Source organism: Oncorhynchus keta, unplaced genomic scaffold, assembly GCF_023373465.1.
Source record: "Oncorhynchus keta strain PuntledgeMale-10-30-2019 unplaced genomic scaffold, Oket_V2 Un_contig_14778_pilon_pilon, whole genome shotgun sequence".
Lineage (NCBI taxonomy): Eukaryota > Metazoa > Chordata > Actinopteri > Salmoniformes > Salmonidae > Oncorhynchus > Oncorhynchus keta.
Window position 1 is genome coordinate 50,631 of NW_026278942.1, and position 24,648 is coordinate 75,278.

The window sequence follows — 24,648 nt, forward strand, 5'->3', positions numbered from 1 at the left end:
ACTGACCCTAAACAGAGAGAACACAGTGGCAGAATACCTGACCACTGTGACTGGCCCTAAACAGAGGACACAGTGGCAGAATACCTGACCACTGTGACTGACCCTAAACAGAGAGTACACAGTGGCAGAATACCTGACCACAGTGACTGACCCTAAACAGAGAGTGGCAGAATACCTGACCACAGTGACTGACCCTAAACAGAGAGTGGCAGAATACCTGACCACAGTGACTGACCCTAAACAGAGAGTGGCAGAATACCTGACCACTGTGACTGACCCTAAACAGAGAGTACATAGTGGCAGAATACCTGACCACTGTGACTGACCCTAAACAGAGAGGACACAGTGGCAGAATACCTGACCACTGTGACTGGCCCTAAACAGAGAGGACACAGTGGCAGAATACCTGACCACTGTGACTGACCCTAAACAGAGAGAACACAGTGGCAGAATACCTGACCACTGTGACTGACCCTAAACAGAGAGAACACAGTGGCAGAATACCTGACCACTGTGACTGACCCTAAACAGAGAGAACACAGTGGCAGAATACCTGACCACTGTGACTGGCCCTAAACAGAGAGGACACAGTGGCAGAATACCTGACCACTGTGACTGACCCTAAACAGAGAGTACACAGTGGCAGAATACCTGACCACAGTGACTGACCCTAAACAGAGAGTGGCAGAATACCTGACCACAGTGACTGACCCTAAACAGAGAGTGGCAGAATACCTGACCACAGTGACTGACCCTAAACAGAGAGTGGCAGAATACCTGACCACTGTGACTGACCCTAAACAGAGAGTACATAGTGGCAGAATACCTGACCACTGTGACTGACCCTAAACAGAGAGGACACAGTGGCAGAATACCTGACCACTGTGACTGGCCCTAAACAGAGAGGACACAGTGGCAGAATACCTGACCACTGTGACTGACCCTAAACAGAGAGTACACAATGGCAGAATACCTGACCACTGTGACTGACCCTAAACAGAGAGAACACAGTGGCAGAATACCTGACCACTGTGACTGACCCTAAACAGAGAGAACACAGTGGCAGAATACCTGACCACTGTGACTGACCCTAAACAGAGAGAACACAGTGGCAGAATACCTGACCACTGTGACTGACCCTAAACAGAGAGGACACAGTGGCAGAATACCTGACCACTGTGACTGACCCTAAACAGAGAGTACACAGTGGCAGAATACCTGACCACAGTGACTGACCCTAAACAGAGAGTGGCAGAATACCTGACCACAGTGACTGACCCTAAACAGAGAGTGGCAGAATACCTGACCACAGTGACTGACCCTAAACAGAGAGTGGCAGAATACCTGACCACTGTGACTGACCCTAAACAGAGAGTACATAGTGGCAGAATACCTGACCACTGTGACTGACCCTAAACAGAGAGGACACAGTGGCAGAATACCTGACCACTGTGACTGGCCCTAAACAGAGAGGACACAGTGGCAGAATACCTGACCACTGTGACTGACCCTAAACAGAGAGTACACAATGGCAGAATACCTGACCACTGTGACTGACCCTAAACAGAGAGAACACAGTGGCAGAATACCTGACCACTGTGACTGACCCTAAACAGAGAGAACACAGTGGCAGAATACCTGACCACTGTGACTGGCCCTAAACAGAGAGAACACAGTGGCAGAATACCTGACCACTGTAACTGGCCCTAAACAGAGAGAACACAGTGGCAGAATACCTGACCACTGTGACTGACCCTAAACAGAGAGAACACAGTGGCAGAATACCTGACCACTGTGACTGGCCCTAAACAGAGAGAACACAGTGGCAGAATACCTGACCACTGTGACTGACCCTAAACAGAGAGAACACAGTGGCAGAATACCTGACCACTGTGACTGACCCTAAACAGAGGACACAGTGGCAGAATACCTGACCACTGTGACTGGCCCTAAACAGAGAGTACACAGTGGCAGAATACCTGACCACTGTGACTGACCCTAAACAGAGAGAACACAGTGGCAGAATACCTGACCACTGTGACTGGCCCTAAACAGAGAGTACACAGTGGCAGAATACCTGACCACTGTGACTGACCCTAAACAGAGAGTACACAGTGGCAGAATACCTGACCACTGTGACTGACCCTAAACAGAGAGAACACAGTGGCAGAATACCTGACCACTGTGACTGACCCTAAACAGAGAGGACACAGTGGCAGAATACCTGACCACTGTGACTGGCCCTAAACAGAGAGAACACAGTGGCAGAATACCTGACCACTGTGACTGACCCTAAACAGAGAGAACACAGTGGCAGAATACCTGACCACTGTGACTGACCCTAAACAGAGAGGACACAGTGGCAGAATACCTGACCACTGTGACTGACCCTAAACAGAGAGAACACAGTGGCAGAATACCTGACCACTGTGACTGACCCTAAACAGAGAACACAGTGGCAGAATACCTGACCACTGTGACTGACCCTAAACAGAGAGAACACAGTGGCAGAATACCTGACCACTGTGACTGGCCCTAAACAGAGGACACAGTGGCAGAATACCTGACCACTGTGACTGACCCTAAACAGAGAGTACACAGTGGCAGAATACCTGACCACAGTGACTGACCCTAAACAGAGAGTGGCAGAATACCTGACCACAGTGACTGACCCTAAACAGAGAGTGGCAGAATACCTGACCACAGTGACTGACCCTAAACAGAGAGTGGCAGAATACCTGACCACTGTGACTGACCCTAAACAGAGAGTACATAGTGGCAGAATACCTGACCACTGTGACTGACCCTAAACAGAGAGGACACAGTGGCAGAATACCTGACCACTGTGACTGACCCTAAACAGAGAGTACACAGTGGCAGAATACCTGACCACTGTGACTGACCCTAAACAGAGAGTACACAGTGGCAGAATACCTGACCACTGTGACTGACCCTAAACAGAGAGAACACAGTGGCAGAATACCTGACCACTGTGACTGACCCTAAACAGAGAGAACACAGTGGCAGAATACCTGACCACTGTGACTGACCCTAAACAGAGAGAACACAGTGGCAGAATACCTGACCACTGTGACTGACCCTAAACAGAGAGGACACAGTGGCAGAATACCTGACCACTGTGACTGACCCTAAACAGAGAGTACACAGTGGCAGAATACCTGACCACAGTGACTGACCCTAAACAGAGAGTGGCAGAATACCTGACCACAGTGACTGACCCTAAACAGAGAGTGGCAGAATACCTGACCACAGTGACTGACCCTAAACAGAGAGTGGCAGAATACCTGACCACTGTGACTGACCCTAAACAGAGAGTACATAGTGGCAGAATACCTGACCACTGTGACTGACCCTAAACAGAGAGGACACAGTGGCAGAATACCTGACCACTGTGACTGGCCCTAAACAGAGAGGACACAGTGGCAGAATACCTGACCACTGTGACTGACCCTAAACAGAGAGTACACAATGGCAGAATACCTGACCACTGTGACTGACCCTAAACAGAGAGAACACAGTGGCAGAATACCTGACCACTGTGACTGACCCTAAACAGAGAGAACACAGTGGCAGAATACCTGACCACTGTGACTGGCCCTAAACAGAGAGAACACAGTGGCAGAATACCTGACCACTGTAACTGGCCCTAAACAGAGAGAACACAGTGGCAGAATACCTGACCACTGTGACTGACCCTAAACAGAGAGAACACAGTGGCAGAATACCTGACCACTGTGACTGGCCCTAAACAGAGAGAACACAGTGGCAGAATACCTGACCACTGTGACTGACCCTAAACAGAGAACACAGTGGCAGAATACCTGACCACTGTGACTGACCCTAAACAGAGAGGACACAGTGGCAGAATACCTGACCACTGTGACTGGCCCTAAACAGAGAGAACACAGTGGCAGAATACCTGACCACTGTGACTGACCCTAAACAGAGAGAACACAGTGGCAGAATACCTGACCACTGTGACTGGCCCTAAACAGAGAGTACACAGTGGCAGAATACCTGACCACTGTGACTGACCCTAAACAGAGAGAACACAGTGGCAGAATACCTGACCACTGTGACTGACCCTAAACAGAGAGAACACAGTGGCAGAATACCTGACCACTGTGACTGACCCTAAACAGAGAGGACACAGTGGCAGAATACCTGACCACTGTGACTGACCCTAAACAGAGAGAACACAGTGGCAGAATACCTGACCACTGTGACTGACCCTAAACAGAGAGAACACAGTGGCAGAATACCTGACCACTGTGACTGACCCTAAACAGAGAGGACACAGTGGCAGAATACCTGACCACTGTGACTGACCCTAAACAGAGAGGACACAGTGGCAGAATACCTGACCACTGTGACTGACCCTAAACAGAGAGAACACAGTGGCAGAATACCTGACCACTGTGACTGACCCTAAACAGAGAGAACACAGTGGCAGAATACCTGACCACTGTGACTGACCCTAAACAGAGAGAACACAGTGGCAGAATACCTGACGTTTCCCAAGCACATAAAACACTTTGGATTGAATTAAGAGGAGACGAGAGGAGTCTGCATTGAGATCCCCCGTGTGTGTGTGTGTGTGTGTGTGTGTGTGTGTGTGTGTGTGTGTGTGTGTGTGTGTGTGTGTGTGTGTGTGTGTGTGTGTGTGTGTGTAATGCTTCCATACAACGTTGTGATGTGAGAGGAATGTCCATAGACTGTGTGTGTAATATGACCGATTTGATCATACGAATGCAGTTTATTCTGCGGTCGAATAAGATAATCAAAGTAACTAGACAGAATTAAATCTCTGCCGGAACCAACCGACAACACGGTCCATTCACAAATACTTTCTATTGGACTCGCTACCCACGTCAACGTGTAAGCAATACTGACAATACACACGTTATTGGTAGTACACATAACTAACATGCTGCAATTATTAGCCAAGAGTAGTCTAAGGTAAAAAGCAACTACAGTAACACAATAAACAAGCAAACTGGTGTGGTAAATGAGCCTAGTTTGTCATTCTCTGAGTTAAACAGCGCACATAACCGATCATTTTATTATAAATCATATATTTACCTGCACATAGTTGCTTTCGCAGTAATCAGCAACTCTTTCGAGATTCGTAAAACTACCCAGTAACGCTCTCTGACCGGCTGGGATTTCTTCTTCCAAAAGCATTTGTAGCTCCGCCATTTTTACATCATTATTCTACACTGATGCGGTCCTGGACACAAGATCTCACGACCGAGTTCTCTTCAGATTCTGACGTTTCTCCAAAAGTTTTGGGCACCCTGAGTTGCGCCTCTTCTTCTTCTTCTGTTCTGTGGAGTGTAACGGCGGTTGGCATCCAATATGGTTCATTATCGCCTCCAGCTGGACGAGAATATAAATATATTAAACTTTGTGATACAAAATAAGGGAAAACTACAACAAAAATAACTGTATAAAAATATATAAAACACCCTTCCAACGAACCCTACACTCATTAAAAACCCACTACCACATTCCACTACCTTGACCCTGTCTGCCCCTGCACCATGTCAAGGGGTAAAGTGACGAGATAACAGGATAGATAATAGACAGTAACAGTATGTGTGTGGTGTGGGTAAAGGATAGATAATAGACAGTAACAGCAGTATACTGTAGGTAGGGGTAAAGGATAGATAATAGTCCAGTAACAGATCATACAGCAGTTTATACTGTAGGTAGGGGTAAAGGATAGATAATAAAGTAACAGACAGAATTAAATACTGTAGGTAGGGTAAAGGATAGATAATAGACAGTAACAGCAGTATACTGTCACAAAGGATAGATAATAGACAGTAACAGCAGTATACCCAGGTAGGGGTAAAGGATAGATAATAGACAGTAACAGCAGTATACTGACAATACACACGTTATTGGTAGTACACATAACTAACATACAGATAATTATTAGCCAAGAGTAGTCTTAGGGGTAAAATAGCATACTACAGTAACAGCAATATACTGTAGGTAGGGGTAAAGGATAGATAATAGACAGTAACAGCATTACTGTAAAATAGATAATAGACATAACCGATATTTTATTATAAATCATATATTTACCAGCAGTATAGTTGGTAAAGGATAGATAATAGACAGTAACAGCAGTTACTGAGATTCGTAAAACTACCCAGTAACGCTCTACTGACCGGCTAAAGGATTTCTTCTAGACAGTAAAGCATATACTGTAGGTAGGGGCCATTTTTAGATCAATAGACTACACAGATGCGGTCCTGGCAAAGGATAGATAATAGACACGACCGAGTTCTCTTCAGATAGGGTAAAGGATAGATAAAAGTTTTGGTAACAGCAGTATACTGAGTTGCGGATAGATAATAGACTTCTTCTTCTTGTTACTGTGGAGTGTAGGGGTAAAGGATAGCATCCAATAGTTCATTATACGTCCAGCTGGACGAAATATAAATAGACATTAACAGCTTTGTGATACAAAATAAGGGAAAGGATACAACAAAATAACTGTATAAAAATATATAAAACACCCTTCCAACGAACTGCAGGTACACTCATTAAAAACCCACTACCACATTCCACTACCTTGACCCTGTCTGCCCCTGCACCATGTCAACAGTATAGTGTAGGTAGGGATAACAGGATAGATAATAGACAGTAACAGTATACTGTAGGTAGGGGTAAAGGATAGATAATAGACAGTAACAGCAGTATACTGTAGGTAGGGGTAAAGGATAGATAATAGACAGTAACAGCAGTATACTGTAGGTAGGGGTAAAGGATAGATAATAGACCAGCAGTATACTGTAGGTAGGGGTAAAGGATAGATAATAGACAGTAACAGCAGTATACTGTAACAGCAGTACTGGGTAAAGGATAGATAATAGACAGTAACAGCAGTATACTGTAGGTAGGGTAAAGGATAGATAATAGACAGTAACAGCAGTATACTGTAGGTAGGGTAAAGGATAGATAATAGACAGTAACAGCAGTATACTGTAGGTAGGGGTAAAGGATAGATAATAGACAGTAACAGCAGTATACTGTAGGTAGGGAGTAAAGGATAGATAATAGACAGTAACAGCAGTATACTGTAGGTAGGGGTAAAGGATAGATAATAGACAGTAACAGCAGTATACTGTAGGTAGGGGTAAAGGATAGATAATAGACAGTAACAGGTATACTGTAGGTAGGGGTAAAGGATAGATAATAGACAGTAACAGCAGTATACTGTAGGTAGGGGTAAAGGATAGGACAGTAACAGCAGTATACTGTAGGTAGGGGTAAAGGATAGATAATAGACAGTAACAGCAGTATACTGTAGGTAGGGGTAAAGGATAGATAATAGACAGTAACAGCAGTATACAGACAGTAACAGCAGTATACTGTAGGTAGGGGTAAAGGATAGATAATAGACAGTAACAGCAGTATACTGTAGGTAGGGGTAAAGGATAGATAATAGACAGTAACAGCAGTATACTGTAGGTAAAGGATAGATAATAGACAGTAACAGCAGTATACTGTAGGTAGGGGTAAAGGATAGATAATAGACAGTAACAGCAGTATACTGTAGGTAGGGGTAAAGGATAGATAATAGACAGTAACAGCAGTATACTGTAGGTAGGGGTAAAGGATAGATAATAGACAGTAACAGCAGTATACTGTAGGTAGGGGTAAAGGATAGATAATAGACAGTAACAGCAGTATACTGTAGGTAGGGGTAAAGGATAGATAATAGACAGTAACAGCAGTATACTGTAGGTAGGGGTAAAGGATAGATAATAGACAGTAACAGTAGTATACTGTAGGTAGGGGCAAAGGATAGATAATAGACAGTAACAGCAGTATACTGTAGGTAGGGGTAAAGGATAGATAATAGACAGTAACAGCAGTATACTGTAGGTAGGGGTAAAGGATAGATAATAGACAGTAACAGTATACTGTAGGTAGGGGTAAAGGATAGATAATAGACAGTAACAGTAGTATACTGTAGGTAGGGGCAAAGGATAGATAATAGACAGTAACAGCAGTATACTGTAGGTAGGGGTAAAGGATAGATAATAGACAGTAACAGCAGTATACTGTAGGTAGGGGTAAAGGATAGATAATAGACAGTAACAGCAGTATACTGTAGGTAGGGGTAAAGGATAGATAATAGACAGTAACAGCAGTATACTGTAGGTAGGGGTAAAGGATAGATAATAGACAGCAGTAACTGTAGGTAGGGTAAATGATAGCAGTATACTGTAGGTAGGGGTAAATGATAGATAATAGACAGTAACAGCAGTATACTGTAGGTAGGGGTAAAGGATAGATAATAGACAGTAACAGCAGTATACTGTAGGTAGGGGTAAAGGATAGATAATAGACAGTAAAGCAGTATACTGTAGGTAGGGGTAAAGGATAGATAATAGACAGTAACAGCAGTATACTGTAGGTAGGGGTAAAGGATAGATAATAGACAGTAACAGCAGTATACTGTAGGTAGGGGTAAATGATAGATAATAGACAGTAACAGCAGTATACTGTAGGTAGGGGTAAATGATAGATAATAGACAGTAACAGCAGTAATAGGATAGATAGATAATAGAGACTAACAGCAGTATACTGTAGGTAGGGTAAAGGATAGATAATAGACAGTAACAGCAGTATACTGTAGGTAGGGGTAAAGGATAGATAATAGACAGTAACAGCAGTATACTGTAGGTAGGGGTAAATGATAGATAATAGACAGTAACAGCAGTATACTGTAGGTAGGGGTAAAAAGATAATAGACATAACAGCAGTATACTGTAGGTAGGGGTAAATGATAGATAATAGACAGTAACAGCAGTATACTGTAGGTAGGGGTAAAGGATAGATAAAGACAGTAACAGCAGTATACTGTAGGTAGGGGCAAAGGCTAGCTTGGCTTGTATTGGTACTAGCAAGGCCCGTTATGGCTGAATTAATCACCAAATTGTACTGTACTGAACAACACTGCCTTGTGTAAAAAGAGAGGTTATATTTCTAGCTACAGACAGCAAAACAATTTACTCGCTTGTCATTTGCCCTCCTGGGTCTTGATCCAGCTTGTCTAGGCTGCATCGTATTCTAGTCCTGGACCAGCTGGTCTAGGCTGCATCGTATTCTAGTCCTGGACCAGCTGGTCTAGGCTGCATCGTATTCTAGTCCCTATTCAGCTGGTCTAGGCTGCATCGTATTCTAGTCCTGGTTCAGCTGGTCTAGGCTGCATCGTATTCTAGTCCTGGACCAGCTGGTCTAGGCTGCATCGTATTCTAGTCCTGGTTCAGCTGGTCTAGGCTGCATCGTATTCTAGTCCTGGTTCAGCTGGTCTAGGCTGCATCGTATTCTAGTCCTGGTTCAGCTGGTCTAGGCTGCATCGTATTCTAGTCCTGGTTCAGCTGGTCTAGGCTGCATGGTATTCTAGTCCTGATCCAGCTGGTCTAGGCTGTATCGTATTCTAGTCCTGGTTCAGCTGGTCTAGGCTGCCACTCTATTCTAGTCCTGGTTCAGCTGGTCTAGGCTGCATCGTATTCTAGTCCTGGTTCAGCTGGTCTAGGCTGCATTGTATTCTAGTCCTGGTTCAGCTGGTCTAGGCTGCCACTCTATTCTAGTCCTGATCCAGCTGGTCTAGGCTGCCACTCTATTCTAGTCCTGGTTCAGCTGGTCTAGGCTGCCACTCTATTCTAGTCCTGGTTCAGCTGGTCTAGGCTGCCACTCTATTCTAGTTCTGGACCAGCTGGTCTAGGCTGCATCGTATTCTAGTCCTGTTTCAGCTGGTCTAGGCTGCCACTCTATTCTAGTCCTGGTTCAGCTGGTCTAGGCTGCATTGTATTCTAGACCTGGTTCCGCTGGTCTAGGCTGCATTGTATTCTAGTCCTGGTTCAGCTGGTCTAGACTGCCACTCTATTCTAGTCCTGGTTCCGCTGGTCTAGGCTGCCACTCTATTCTAGTCCTGACCTCAGACTGGAGTGAAGGTTCACCTTCCAACAGCACAACGACCCTAAGCACACAGCCAAGACAACGCAGAAGTGGCTTCGGGACAAGTCTCTGAATGTCCTTGATTGGCCCAGCCAGAGCCTGGACTTGAACCCGATCGAACATCTCTAAAGAGACCTGAAAATAGCTGTGCACCGACGCTCCCCATCCAACCTGACAGAGCTTGAGGGGGTCTGCAGTGAAGAACAGGAGAAACTCTCCAAATACAGGTGTGCCAAACTTGTAGAGTCATACCCAAGAAGACTGAGGCTGTAATCACTGCCAAAGGTGCTTCAACAAAGTACTGAGTAAAGGGTCTGAATACTTATGTAAATGTGATATTTTGCAAAAATTCTAAACCCATTTTTTTCCTTTGTCATTATGGGGTATTGTGATGTCATTATGGGGCATTGTGATGTCATTATGGGGCATTGTGATGTTATTATGGGGTATATTGTGATGTCATTATGGGGTATATTGTGATGTCATTATGGGGCATTGTGATGTTATTATGGGGTATATTGTGATGTCATTATGGGGTATTGTGATGTCATTATGGGGTATATTGTGATCTCATTATGGGGTATTGTGATGTCATTATGGGGTATTGTGATGTCATTATGGGGTATATTGTGATGTCATTATGGGGTATTGTGATGTCATTATGGGGCATTGTGAAGTCATGGGGTATTGTGATGTCATTATGGGGCATTGTGATGTCATTATGGGGCATTGTGATGTCATTATGGGGTATTGTGATGTCATTATGGGGTATTGTGTGTAGATTGATTTTTATTTAAACATTTTTTATTTGACCCTTTACGACCAGGGGAGAGAGGGGAGAGGAATGAGCCAATTGTAAACTGGGGATTATTATGAGGACCAGAATGTGAATTTAGTCAGGACACCAGGGTTAACACCCCTACTCTGACAATAAGTGTCATGGGATCTTTAGTGACCTCAGAGAGTCAGGATACCTGTTTAACTTCTCATCCGAAAGACGACACCCACAGGGCAGTGTCCCCAATCCCTGGGGAAATTGGGATGTTATAAAAAAAACTATTGGGGACCAGTGGAAAGAGTGCCTCCTACTGGCCCTCCAACACCACTTCCAGAAGCATCTGGTCTCCCATCCAGGACCAACCCTGCTTAGCTTCAGAAGCAAGCCAGCAGTGGTATGCAGGGTGGTATGCTGCTGACCAGGACCAACCCTGCTTAGCTTCAGAGACAAGCCAGCAGTGGTATGCAGGGTGGTATGCTGCTGACCAGGACCAACCCTGCTTAGCTTCAGAGACAAGCCAGCAGTGGTATGCAGGGTGGTATGCTGCTGACCAGGACCAACCCTGCTTAGATTCAGAAGCAAGCCAGCAGTGATGAGAAAAAACAAACATATTTAGTCCATTTTAGAATAAGGCTGTAACATAAAATAACAAACATCAAGGGGTCTGAATACTTTCCCAATGCACTGTGTTGCTGTCCTATACTGAAAGGTGAGAAGGAGAAGTGCAAGCATCCCAAATGATATTTTTAATCATTGATGAAATGTCTTTCAGTGACCCTTGGATCCCTAAGGGGCCCCAGCTGGTAGTATGATGAACAGCTCAGAGATCTCTTCTTATTGATTTATCAACAGCTCAAATATCTATTTATTGATTTGGAGTCTCAGTCTGTCTGTGCACAGTTGGTTCAGACTCAAAAACGGTTTATTCTCTTCTGGATCAATAGAAAGTTATGCTCACAGTCTCAGAAATTTCACATCATCAGGGAGAGAGATACACACACATACACACGTGCACACACACACCCCCCACAAAACATTACTTCACTGCAGTATCAGATGATCCCACTAGAGGGCAGCAGCACTTCACTGCAGTATCAGATGATCCCACTAGAGGGCAGCAGCACTTCACTGCAATATCAGATGATCCCACTAGAGGGCAGCAGCACTTCACTGCAGTATCAGATGATCCCAGTAGAGGGCAGCAGCATTTCACTGCAGTATCAGATGATCCCAGTAGAGGGCAGCAGCATTTCACTGCAGTATCAGATGATCCCACTAGAGGGCAGCAGTACTTCACTGCAGTATCAGATGATCCCACTAGAGGGCAGCAGTACTTCACTGCAGTATCAGATGATCCCACTAGAGGGCAGCATTACTTCACTGCAGTATCAGGTGATCCCACTAGAGGGCAGCAGTACTTCACTGCAGTATCAGATGATCCCACTAGAGGGCAGCAGCACTTCACTGCAATATCAGATGATCCCACTAGAGGGCAGCAGCACTTCACTGCAGTATCAGATGATCCCAGTAGAGGGCAGCAGCACTTCACTGCAGTATCAGATGATCCCACTAGAGGGCAGCAGTACTTCACTGCAGTATCAGATGATCCCACTAGAGGGCAGCAGTATTTCACTGCAGTATCAGATGATCCCACTAGAGGGCAGCAGTACTTCACTGCAGTATCAGATGATCCCACTAGAGGGCAGCAGTACTTCACTGCAGTATCAGATGATCCCACTAGAGGGCAGCAGTATTTCACTGCAGTATCAGATGATCCCACTAGAGGGCAGCAGTACTTCACTGCAGTATCAGATGATCCCACTAGAGGGCAGCAGTACTTCACTGCAGTATCAGATGATCCCACTAGAGGGCAGCATTACTTCACTGCAGTATCAGGTGATCCCACTAGAGGGCAGCAGTACTCACTGCAGTATCAGATGATCCCACTAGAGGGCAGCAGTACTTCACTGCAGTATCAGATTATCCCAGTAGAGGGCAGCAGTACTTCACTGCAGTATCAGATGATCCCATGAGAGGGGAGCAGTACTTCACTGCAGTTTCAGATGATCCCACTAGAGGAGGACATGCGCTGGGGATGCCGTCTGGGCCTGCAGCCTTGCTTTAAATGTTTTCCTCACATTGGCTGCAGTGAAGGAGAGCCAGCAGGTTTTGGTTGCGGCCCGTGTCAGGTGGCACTGTATTGTCCTCAAAGCGAGCAATGAAGGTGTTTAGTCTGTCTGGGTGCAAAACATCCTGGTCTGAGACGGGGATGGTTATTCTTTTTGTAGTCCATGATTGACTATAGACCCTGCCACATACATCTCGTGTCTGAGCCGTTGAATTGTGAATCTACTTTGTCTGTATACTGACACTTGCTTGTGCCGTCCCTGGGGGGGTGCGTCACCTGGGTGGGGTTGATTCACTGTTGTGGTCGGCCTGTCTGGGCTGCCCCCCTTGGGTTGTACCGTGGCGGAGATCTTTGTGGGCTATACTCGGCCTTGTCTCAGGATGGTAAGTTGGTGGTTGAAGATATCCTCTAGTGGTGTGGGGATGTGCTTTGGCAAAGTGGGTGGGGTTATATCCTTCCTGTTTGGCCCTGTCCGGGGGTGTCCTCGGATGGGGCCACAGTGTCTCCTGACCCCTCCTGTCTCAGCCTCCAGTATTTATGCTGCAGTAGTTTATGTGTCGGGGGCTAGGGTCAGTTTGTTATATCTGGAGTACTTCTCCTGTCCTATTCGGTGTCCTGTGTGAATCTAAGTGTGCGTTCTCTAATTCTCTCCTTCTCTCTTTCTTTCTCTCTCTCGGAGGACCTGAGCCCTAGGACCATGTCCCAGGACTACCTGACATGAGGACTCCTTGCTGTCCCCAGTCCACCTGGCCATGCTCCTGCTCCAGTTTCAACTGACCTGAGCCCTAGGACCGTGCCCCAGGACTACCTGACATGAAGGCTCCTTGCTGTCCCCAGTCCACCTGACTGTGCTGCTGCTCCAGTTTCAACTGTTCTGCCTTATTATTATTCGACCATGCTGGTCATTTATGAACATTTGAACATCTTGGTCATGTTCTGTTATAATCTCTACCCGGCACAGCCAGAAGAGGACTGGCCACCCCACATAGCCCGGTTCCTCTCTAGGTTTCTTCCTAGGTTTTGGCCTTTCTAGGAGTTTTTCCTAGCCACCGTGCTTTTACACCTGCATTGTTTGCTGTTTGGGGTTTTAGGCTGGGTTTCTGTACAGCACTTTGAGATATCAGCTGATGTACGAAGGGCTATATAAATAAATTTGATTTGATTTGATTTGATTTGATCCTTGCGGAGGAATAGCTACACTGTTTGTATTCGGTCATGTTTCCGGCCACCTTGCCATGATTAAAAGCAGTGGTTCGTGCTTTCGGTTTTGTGAGAATGCTGCCATCATTCCACGGTTTCTGGTTGGGAAAGGTTTTAATAGACGCTGTGGGTACGACATCACCGATGCACTTGCTAATAAACTCGCTCACCGAATCACCGTATTCATCAAAGTTGTTGTCCGATGACGGACCAGAGTTGAACAAACCTGGGCGTTTCCTGTTTTAGTTTCTGTCTATAGGCTGGGAGCAACAAAATGGAGTTGTGGTCAGACTTGCCAAAAGGAGGGAGGGCTTTGTATGCGTCGTGGAAGTTAGTGTAGCAATGATCCAGAATGCTGTCAGCCCGGGTCACACATTCCATATGCTGATAAAATTTAGGGAGCCTTGTTTTCAGATTAGTCTTGTTAAAATCCCCAGCTACAATAAATGCAGCCTCAGGATATGTGGTTTCCAGATTACATAGAGTCCAATGAAGGGCTGTCAAGGTGTCTGCTTGGAGGCTGTGATTATGATCGAAGAGAATTCTCTTGGTAGATAATGCGGTCGGCATTTGATCGTAAGGAATTCTAGTTCAGGAGAACAAAAGCATTTCAGTTCTGTATGTTGAGTTCCTCTGTAAATTACACTGGAAACAGACAGGATATGCTATGTAAACAGTATAGAAACTAGACTACAGGAACAGTATAGAAACTAGACTACAGGAACAGTATAGAAACTAGACTACAGGAACAGTATAGGAACTAGACTACAGGAACAGTATAGATACTAGACTACAGGAACAGTATAGAAACTAGACTACAGGAACAGTATAGAAACTAGACTACAGGAACAGTATAGAAACTAGACTACAGGAACAGTATAGAAACTAGACTACAGGAACAGTATAGAAACTAGACTACAGGAACAGTATAGGAACTAGACTACAGGAACAGTATAGGAACTAGACTACAGGAACAGTATAGAAACTACACTACAGGAACAGTATAGAAACTAGACTACAGGAACCGTATAGAAACTAGACTACAGGAACAGTATAGAAACTACACTACAGGAACAGTATAGAACTAGACTACAGGAACAGTATAGAAACTAGACTACAGTATAGAAACTAGACTACAGGAACAGTATAGAAACTACACTACAGGAACAGTATAGAAACTAGACTACAGGAACAGTATAGAAACTACACTACAGGAACAGTATAGAAACTAGACTACAGGAACCGTATATAAACTAGACTACAGGAACAGTATAGAAACTAGACTACAGGAACAGTATAGAAACTAGACTACAGGAACAGTATAGGAACTAGACTACAGGAACAGTATAGGAACTAGACTACAGGAACAGTATAGGAACTAGACTACAGGAACAGTATAGAAACTACACTACAGGAACAGTATAGAAACTAGACTACAGGAACAGTATAGAACTAGACTACAGGAACAGTATAGAAACTACACTACAGGAACAGTATAGAAACTAGACTACAGGAACCGTATAGAAACTAGACTACAGGAACAGTATAGAAACTACACTACAGGAACAGTATAGGAACTAGACTACAGGAACAGTATAGAAACTAGACTACAGGAACAGTATAGAAACTAGACTACAGGAACAGTATAGGAACTAGACTACAGGAACAGTATAGGAACTAGACTACAGGAACAGTATAGGAACTAGACTACAGGAACAGTATAGAAACTACACTACAGGAACAGTATAGAAACTAGACTACAGGAACCGTATAGAAACTAGACTACAGGAACAGTATAGAAACTACACTACAGGAACAGTATAGGAACTAGACTACAGGAACAGTATAGAAACTAGACTACAGTATAGAAACTAGACTACAGGAACAGTATAGAAACTACACTACAGGAACAGTATAGAAACTAGACTACAGGAACAGTATAGAAACTACACTACAGGAACAGTATAGAAACTAGACTACAGGAACCGTATATAAACTAGACTACAGGAACAGTATAGAAACTAGACTACAGGAACAGTATAGAAACTACACTACAGGAACAGTATAGGAACTAGACTACAGGAACAGTATAGATACTAGACTACAGGAACAGTATAGAAACTAGACTACAGGAACAGTATAGAAACTAGACTACAGGAACAGTATAGAAACTAGACTACAGGAACAGTATAGAAACTAGACTACAGGAATAGTATAGGAACTAGACTACAGGAACAGTATAGAAACTAGACTACAGGAACAGTATAGATACTAGACTACAGGAACAGTGTAGAAACTAGACTACAGGAACAGTATAGATACTAGACTACAGGAACAGTATAGAAACTAGACTACAGGAACAGTATAGAAACTAGACTACAGGAACAGTATAGAAACTAGACTACAGGAACAGTATAGAAACTACACTACAGGAACAGTATAGAAACTAGACTACAGGAACAGTATAGAAACTAGACTACAGTATAGAAACTAGACTACAGGAACAGTATAGAAACTAGACTACAGGAACAGTATACAAACTAGACTACAGGAAAAGGATAGAAACTAGACTACAGGATAGAAACTAGACTACAGGATAGAAACTAGACTACAGGAACAGTATAGAAACTAGACTACAGGAACAGTATAGAAACTAGACTACAGGAAAAGGATAGAAACTAGACTACAGGAACAGTATAGGAACTAGACTACAGGATAGATACTAGACTACAGGAACAGTATAGAAACTAGACTACAGGAACAGTATAGGAACTAGACTACAGGATAGATACTAGACTACAGGAACAGTATAGAAACTAGACTACAGGAACAGTATAGAAACTAGACTACAGGAACAGTATAGGAACTAGACTACAGGAACAGTATAGGAACTAGACTACAGGAACAGTATAGGAACTAGACTACAGGAACAGTATAGGAACTAGACTACAGGAACAGTATAGAAACTAGACTACAGTATAGAAACTAGACTACAGGAACAGTATAGGAACTAGACTACAGGAACAGTATAGAAACTAGACTACAGGAACAGTATAGAACTAGACTACAGGAACAGTATAGAAACTGGTACTACTGTGATTTAAACCCTGTTGTTGATGGACATGTGTAGTCCAGAGGGGGACTGTGTTGACCACTAACCACTAGACCAACCTGTTGAGGGACATGTGTCCAGAGGGGACTGTGTTGACCACTAACCACTAGACCAACCTGTTGAGGGACATGTGTAGTCCAGAGGGGACTGTGTTGACCACTAACCACTAGACCAACCTGTTGAGGGACATGTGTAGTCCAGAGGGGACTGTGTTGACCACTAACCACTAGACCAACCTGTTGAGGGACATGTGTCCAGAGGGGACTGTGTTGACCACTAACCACTAGACCAACCTGTTGAGGGACATGTGTCCAGAGGGGACTGTGTTGACCACTAGACCAACCTGTTGAGGGACATGTAGTCCAGAGGGGACTGTGTTGACCACTAACCACTAGACCAACCTGTTGAGGGACATGTGTCCAGAGGGGACTGTGTTGACCACTAACCACTAGACCAACCTGTTGAGGGACATGTGTAGTCCAGAGGGGACTGTGTTGACCACTAGACCAACCTGTTGAGGGACATGTGTAGTCCACAGGGGACTGTATTTGACCACTAACCACTAGACCAACCTGTTGAGGGACATGTGTAGTCCACAGGGGACTGTGTTGACCACTAACCACTAGACCAACCTGTTGAGGGACATGTGTAGTCCAGAGGGGACTGTGTTGACCACTAACCACTAGACCAACCTGTTGAGGGACATGTGTAGTCCAGAGGGACTGTGTTGACCACTAACCACTAGACCAACCTGTTGAGGGACATGTGTAGTCCAGAGGGGACTGTGTTGACCACTAACCACTAGACCAACCTGTTGAGGGACATGTGTAGTCCAGAGAGGACTGTGTTGACCACTAACCACTAGACCAACCTGTTGAGGGACATGTGTAGTCCACAGGGGACTGTGCTGACCACTAACCACTAGACCAACCTGTTGAGGGACATTTGTAGTCCAGAGGGGACTGTGTTGACCACTAACCACTAGACCAACCTGTTGAGGGACATGTGTAGTTCAGAGGGGACTGTGTTGACCACTAACCACTAGACCAACCTGTTGAGGACATGTGTAGTCAACAGGGACTGTGTTGACCACTAACCACTAGACCAACCTGTTGAGGGACATGTGTAGTCCAGAGGGGACTGTGTTGACCACTAACCACTAGACCAACCTGCTGAGGGACATGTGTAGTCCAGAGGGGACTGTATTTGACCACTAGACCAACCTGTTGAGGGACATGTGTAGTCCAGAGGGGACTGTGTTGACCACTAACCACTAGACCAACCTGTTGAGGGACATGTGTAGTCCAGAGGGGACTGTGTTGACCACTAGACCAACCTGTTGAGGGACATGTGTAGTCCAGAGGGTTGTACAATACTGGATGCTGGATGTACAATACCTATCTAACTTAGCTAGCTAGCTGGATGTACAATACTTGTTATTTACATCTGTTTGAATCATATCTTGTTTTGTAATAATGTAGTAATAATGTAATAATGTCATAATCCATAACCAAAGTTAACCAATGATGTAACAAAGCTAGCTAGTCAGCACCTCTACACTAAATCATTTTCATGGGTGTGCACCAGCTCATGCTTTTTACATCGCTAGCTAGCTACACATGTTTGCTAACAAGTTACAAATGCGAGGCGTGGTGCATAACAAGTTAGCAGGGGCCAGTCTAACTAGCTAGCCAACTCCATTCATGTGTTAAGCATTTGCTGGTAAACCTAGCTATAGGTGGTGGCTGGTTATAACGTTATATCTTGCTGTTTAGTAGCTAGCAATATCTATGACTAAAGAAACAAGGTTTTACAATCGAAATACACAAGATCTCAGATTTTAAAAACTCTTCTCTTTTTAGTCATAGATATGGATAATGTAGTTAGCTACCTAGCTAGCTACATAGCTAGTTAAGCTAGCAAACAGAAATATCATTTGATTTCCCCTAACTGTAAAACAATAGTATGTTAGCCAGCAAAGTTTACTATTTTGATGGCTTGCAGGAAAAAATAACTTACTTAGCAAGGCACCCTATTTGTTATCTGCCCTCTTGGTTCTGGCATCGGCTGTAGCTGAGCTTCTAACACTAGCTAACGTTAACTCCAACTCTGCACCTCAGTCACGCTCAAGGTCCTAAACGACATCATAAACGCCGTCGACAAAAGACAGTACTGTGCAGCTGTATTCATCGACCTGGCCATTGATCTGGCCAAGGCTTTCGACTCCATCAATCACCACATTCTTATCGGCAGACTCAACAGCCTTGGCTTCTCAAATGACTGCCTCGCCTGGTTCACCAACTACTTCTCTGATAGAGTTCAGTGTGTCAAATCGGAAGGCCTGTTGTCCGGACCTCTGGCAGTCTCTATGGGGTGCCACAGGCTTCAATTCTCAGGCCGACTCTTTTCTCCGTATCAATCAATGATGTCATCTGGCCCTTCTTTGGACACTGTGTTAACAAACCTCCAGACGAGCTTCAATGCCATACAACACTCCTTCCGTGGCCTCCAACTGCTCTTAAATGCAAGTAAAACTTGGACAACTACAAATACCTAGGTGTCTGGTTAGACTGTAAACTATCCTTCCAGACTCACATCAAGCATCTCCAATCTCCAAGTCAGTTAAGAACAAATTCTTATTTTCACTGCCGACCTCGGAACAGTGGGTTAACTGCCTGTTCAGGGGCAGAACGACAGATTTGTACCTTGTCAGCTCAGGGGTTGAACCTGCAACCTTCCGGTTACTAGTCCAACGCTCTAACCACTAGGCTACCCTGCCGCCCCGTACATAGTGCATCTGTAAATTGCCTACCCAACTACCTCATCCCCATGTTGTTCTTTTTTTTGCTTCTTTGCACCCCAGTATCTCTACTTGCACATTAATCTTCTGCACATCCATCACTGCAGTGTTTAATTGCTAAATTGTAATTACTTCACCACTACGGCCTATTTATTGCCTGTATATAGACTCTAGCTGGGTAGGCCTGTCTGTCTGGGTAGGCCTGTCTGTCTGGGGAGGCCTGTCTGTCTGGGTAGGCCTGTCTGTCTGGGGAGGCCTGTCTGTCTGGCCGGGGGCCTGTCTGTCTGGGGAGGCCTGTCTGTCTGGGGAGGCCTGTCTGGCGGGGGGGCCTGTCTGTCTGGCCGGGGAGGCCTGTCTGTCTGGCCGGGGGCCTGTCTAGCTGGGGAGGCCTGTCTGGCTGGGGAGGCCTGTCTGTCTGGGGAGGCCTGTCCGTCTGGGGAGGCCTGTCTGTCTGGCCGGGGGGCCTGTCTGTCTGGGGAGGCCTGTCTGTCTGGGGAGGCCTGTCTGGCCGGGGGGCCTGTCTGTCTGGCCGGGGAGGCCTGTCTGTCTGGCCAGGGGGCCTGTCTAGCTGGCGAGGCCTGTCTGGCTGGGGAGGCCTGTCTGTCTGGGGAGGCCTGTCTGGCTGGGGAGGCCTGTCTGTCTGGCCGGGGGGCCTGTCTGTCTGGCCGGGGGCCTGTCTGTCTGGCCGGGGAGGGGAGGCCTGTCTGGCTGGGGAGGCCTGTCTAGCTGGGGAGGCCTGTCTGGCTGGGGAGGCCTGTCTGTCTGGCCGGGGAGGCCTGTCTGGCTGGGGAGGCCTGTCTGTCTGGCCGGGGAGGCCTGTCTAGCTGGGGAGGCCTGTCTGGCTGGGGAGGCCTGTCTGGCTGGGGAGGCGTGATGGAACATCGCAACCTCATCTAACCCTAACACAAACTCATAGTGTCAGTATAAAACAGAGCCTTGGAGATGTGCCACAAAGCAGGACTATAGGTTAACCCCCCCATCAATACACCAGAAGCTGTCATAGGGTGTATCGTTCAGCGCTATAAGCCCTGACCTGACTCCCTCCTGGGAAAAAATGTGTGAAACACATCTCACTGTCATAGAAAGGCCTCAGACATGATGAAAACAAGCCCAGACCCCCCCCCAGTGACATTCCCTTTAAAGACCAATTTTTTCATTTGAAAAAGTGCCCATCACACAATTTGTTTGGTTAGACATTTTAGATATAAATTATTTTCAAGGCTACTTACTGAACTTTTCTGTTTCAATAAAATACATAATTTGAACAACAAACATAATGGAAATTCATATTTTTCAGCAAGATACTTTAATCTCAAGAGAAGACAAGGTAAATGTTAAATAAGGTTTATTGTTCTGGCTACTCCATGTACTGGAGACAAACACTGTCCAAATATTTATTTTTCACATTTCGCAACAATAGCGATAAAGAATTGCGAAATAAATGGAATGTACAAGGAGTGTCTGAAACAGCATCTACATCCTAGCTGTATAAAAACAGGAACAGAAAACTCCAGAATCAACACAGGTTCCTAAATACAGGGAGAAATGAACACTGCTGCATTTCTCTTGGTTTCGCTGTGCTGCTGCTGCTGGCTGTCTGCGGCTCAACAAGAGACCAAAAAGACTGAAAATGAAGATAAAGAATGCCAGACATCACAAGGCTCGTGCTACCCTGACATGTGCAAGCTGCTGAAAGACTTCGGTGTCATGGAGGAGAAACTGCGAACCACGGTGGAAAAACTGGGAGTCATGGAAACCCAGCTCAAAGTTAGCGAGAATCAACTTGAGGAACTGAAAAATAACGAGAGGAGGAAGGTGATCTTTTCGGCTGCCCTGGGCGGGAATGGGCACACCGGGCCAATCGACCATGACACTACCCTGATCTTCAAAAATGTCATCACTAACATTGGCAGTGCCTACAATCCAAGTACAGGGGTATTTGCTGCCCCCATTGCAGGGGTCTACTACTTCAGTTTCTTCTACCATGCCGGAGGAAGTCAGACTAAATACATTTCCTTGTTCAAGAATGGACAGCACATGATCACTTCCTCTGATCACCAGTCTAGCGGTGATGGAGCTGACAACGGGGCTAATGCAGTCACTCTACAGCTAGAGGTGGGAGACCAAGTGTTCATACGCCTAATGGCTAACACTCACGTGTGGGACTCTGTAAACCACACCACCTTCAATGGGTTCCTGCTCAAACAAGTGTGACGAAATACATTGGTCGCGCCCGTCCTCTGCTTTCTACTTTTGGTGATGTTATTATTGTGAACAGCTAATCTTTCTTACATACTGTAACTCCTGTATCCTAATTCATAATGTAATCTATATATCCATCGTAGTGTATTCAATATAACCATCTAATCCATCATCTATATATCCTTTTTTGATGTATTCAGGCTGACATTGTTGGTAAAATACATTGGTAGTCTAGCGCTGTTCTCTATTTTGTAGGTTGAGTGATTGCATCTATTATCTTCTTTTGTTTCTGATGTGATTACTGTGTGTTGATGTTGCTACACTCTTGTTTATCACCATTGTTGAAAAGCAATAAAGTCTTTGGAAAAAAGAGATGATTCCAAGAACACAGGATGAGATGTTACTATCCTTTGTGCAAGCACTTCCAAGAGTTAATGAACAGTGAGCCTGGTGAAATTAGGGAAGGGCATCGTCAGTAGTGTACCTTTGGTTCCTGGGGTGTTTCGGCCTTTCACACTATACACCCTCCCCAAAGGCGGCCAGCGACAGGGTGATCAATCCTACGCTTGCGTCCCATTCCCAGTTAGTCATAGGAGTTGCCTTGTTGTTGATAGCCAACATCCCATAAAAAAAAATAGATGGAAATAATAATAATAATAATAATAATAATAATAATAATAATAATAATAACATAATAATAACATAATAATAATAATAATAATAATAATAACATAATAATAATAATAATAATAACATAATAATAACATAATAATAATAATAATAATAATAACATAATAATAATAATAATAATAATAATAACATAATAATAATAATAATAACATAATAATAATAATAATAATAATAATAACATAATAATAATAATAATAATAACATAATAATAACATAATAATAATAATAATAATAATAATAATAATAATAATAACATAATAATAATAATAATAACATAATAATAATAATAATAACATAATAATAATAATAACATAATAATAATAATAATAATAACATAATAATAATAACATAATAATAATAATAATAATAATAATAACATAATAATAATAACATAATAATAATAATAATAATAATAATAACATAATAATAATAATAATAATAATAATAATAATAATAACATAATAATAATAATAATAATAATAATAATAACATAATAATAATAATAATAATAATAATAATAATAATAATAATAATAACATAATAATAATAATAAAAATAATAATAATAATAATAATAATAATAATAACATAATAATAATAATAATAATAATAATAAAAATAATAATAATAATAATAACATAATAATAATAATAATAATAATAATAATAATAATAACATAATAATAATAATAATAATAATAATAACATAATAATAATAATAATAATAATAATAATAATAATAATAATAATAATAATAATAAATAATAATAATAATAAAATAATAATAATAATAATAATAATAATAACATAATAATAATAATAATAATAATAATAACATAATAATAATAATAATAATAATAATAACATAATAATAATAACATAATAATAATAATAATAATAATAATAATAACATAATAATAATAATAATAATAATAATAATAATAATAATAATAACATAATAATAATAATAATAACATAATAATAATAATAATAATAATAATAATAATAATAATAATAATTTCTGCCTGATTCCAGTTTTTCACAGTTAATTAACACACGTTGGCTGAAACTACATTTAACATTTCAGGTTAACTAAACATTCAAATCCCCAAAAACAGTTTAGACAATTTCCCACAAACCCCACAGATGTCTTGCAAAATTAAACACAGCAATCGAAATCATTCACTTTCAGCTCGAAATGAAACTATGCTCATGACACATCGAAACATCGAATGAATCTAACTTGGTGACAAACGAGATCACGTAAATGTGACATGTACAAAACACTACAATTTCAGTGTAAAGATGAAGATTTTGTTGTTTTACTGTATTTCGTTGGTGTGTGCTGAAAACAAGAAAGGAACACAAATGCACAAATGTTTTATATTTCAATGACTCAATAGATGTCAAACAGCACACATACTGTAAAAAATGCAAACATACAGTAAAGATAATTTGCATATTCAAATGAAGAAACAGATGCCTATTTGTATGTTAGATCAAACATACAGTAAAAATAATTTGCATATTCAAATGAAGAAACAGATGCCTATTTGTATGTTAGATCAGTATAGTAGTATGGTGGTTAGGTAGTAAACATACAGTAAAAATAATTTGCATATTCAAATGAAGAAACAGTAAAAATAATTTGCATATTTGTATGTTAGATCAAATGAACTGTCAAAACACAGTTAAATCAAAATGATAAATCCAGAAAAAACTACTCCATTGCGAA

General features: G+C 43.0%; 1 protein-coding gene and 1 long non-coding RNA gene across 4 annotated transcripts; both read left to right on the plus strand.

Annotated features, from left to right (window-relative positions):
* The first annotated feature begins 6,667 nt into the window (after nt 1-6,667).
* LOC127918747 (uncharacterized) lies at nt 6,668-8,773 on the plus strand. Of its 3 annotated transcripts, XR_008100728.1 has the most exons (4): nt 7,394-7,782; nt 7,877-7,967; nt 8,412-8,552; nt 8,681-8,773. It is a non-coding gene; the product is annotated as an uncharacterized LOC127918747 (long non-coding RNA). The 3 variants fall into 3 exon arrangements; XR_008100729.1 differs by lacking the exons at nt 8,412-8,552; nt 8,681-8,773 and adding an exon at nt 6,668-6,795 and having other exon boundaries at nt 7,507-7,782; nt 7,877-8,020; XR_008100730.1 differs by lacking the exons at nt 8,412-8,552; nt 8,681-8,773 and adding an exon at nt 8,062-8,225.
* A 12,712-nt stretch (nt 8,774-21,485) lies between these two features.
* Nucleotides 21,486-22,397, plus strand: LOC127918748 (complement C1q-like protein 2). Its single transcript, XM_052501920.1, has one exon. It carries the CDS (start codon nt 21,569-21,571, stop codon nt 22,235-22,237), a length of 669 nt encoding a protein of 222 aa, XP_052357880.1. The 5' UTR covers nt 21,486-21,568; the 3' UTR covers nt 22,238-22,397.
* Nucleotides 22,398-24,648: the final 2,251 nt, after the last annotated feature.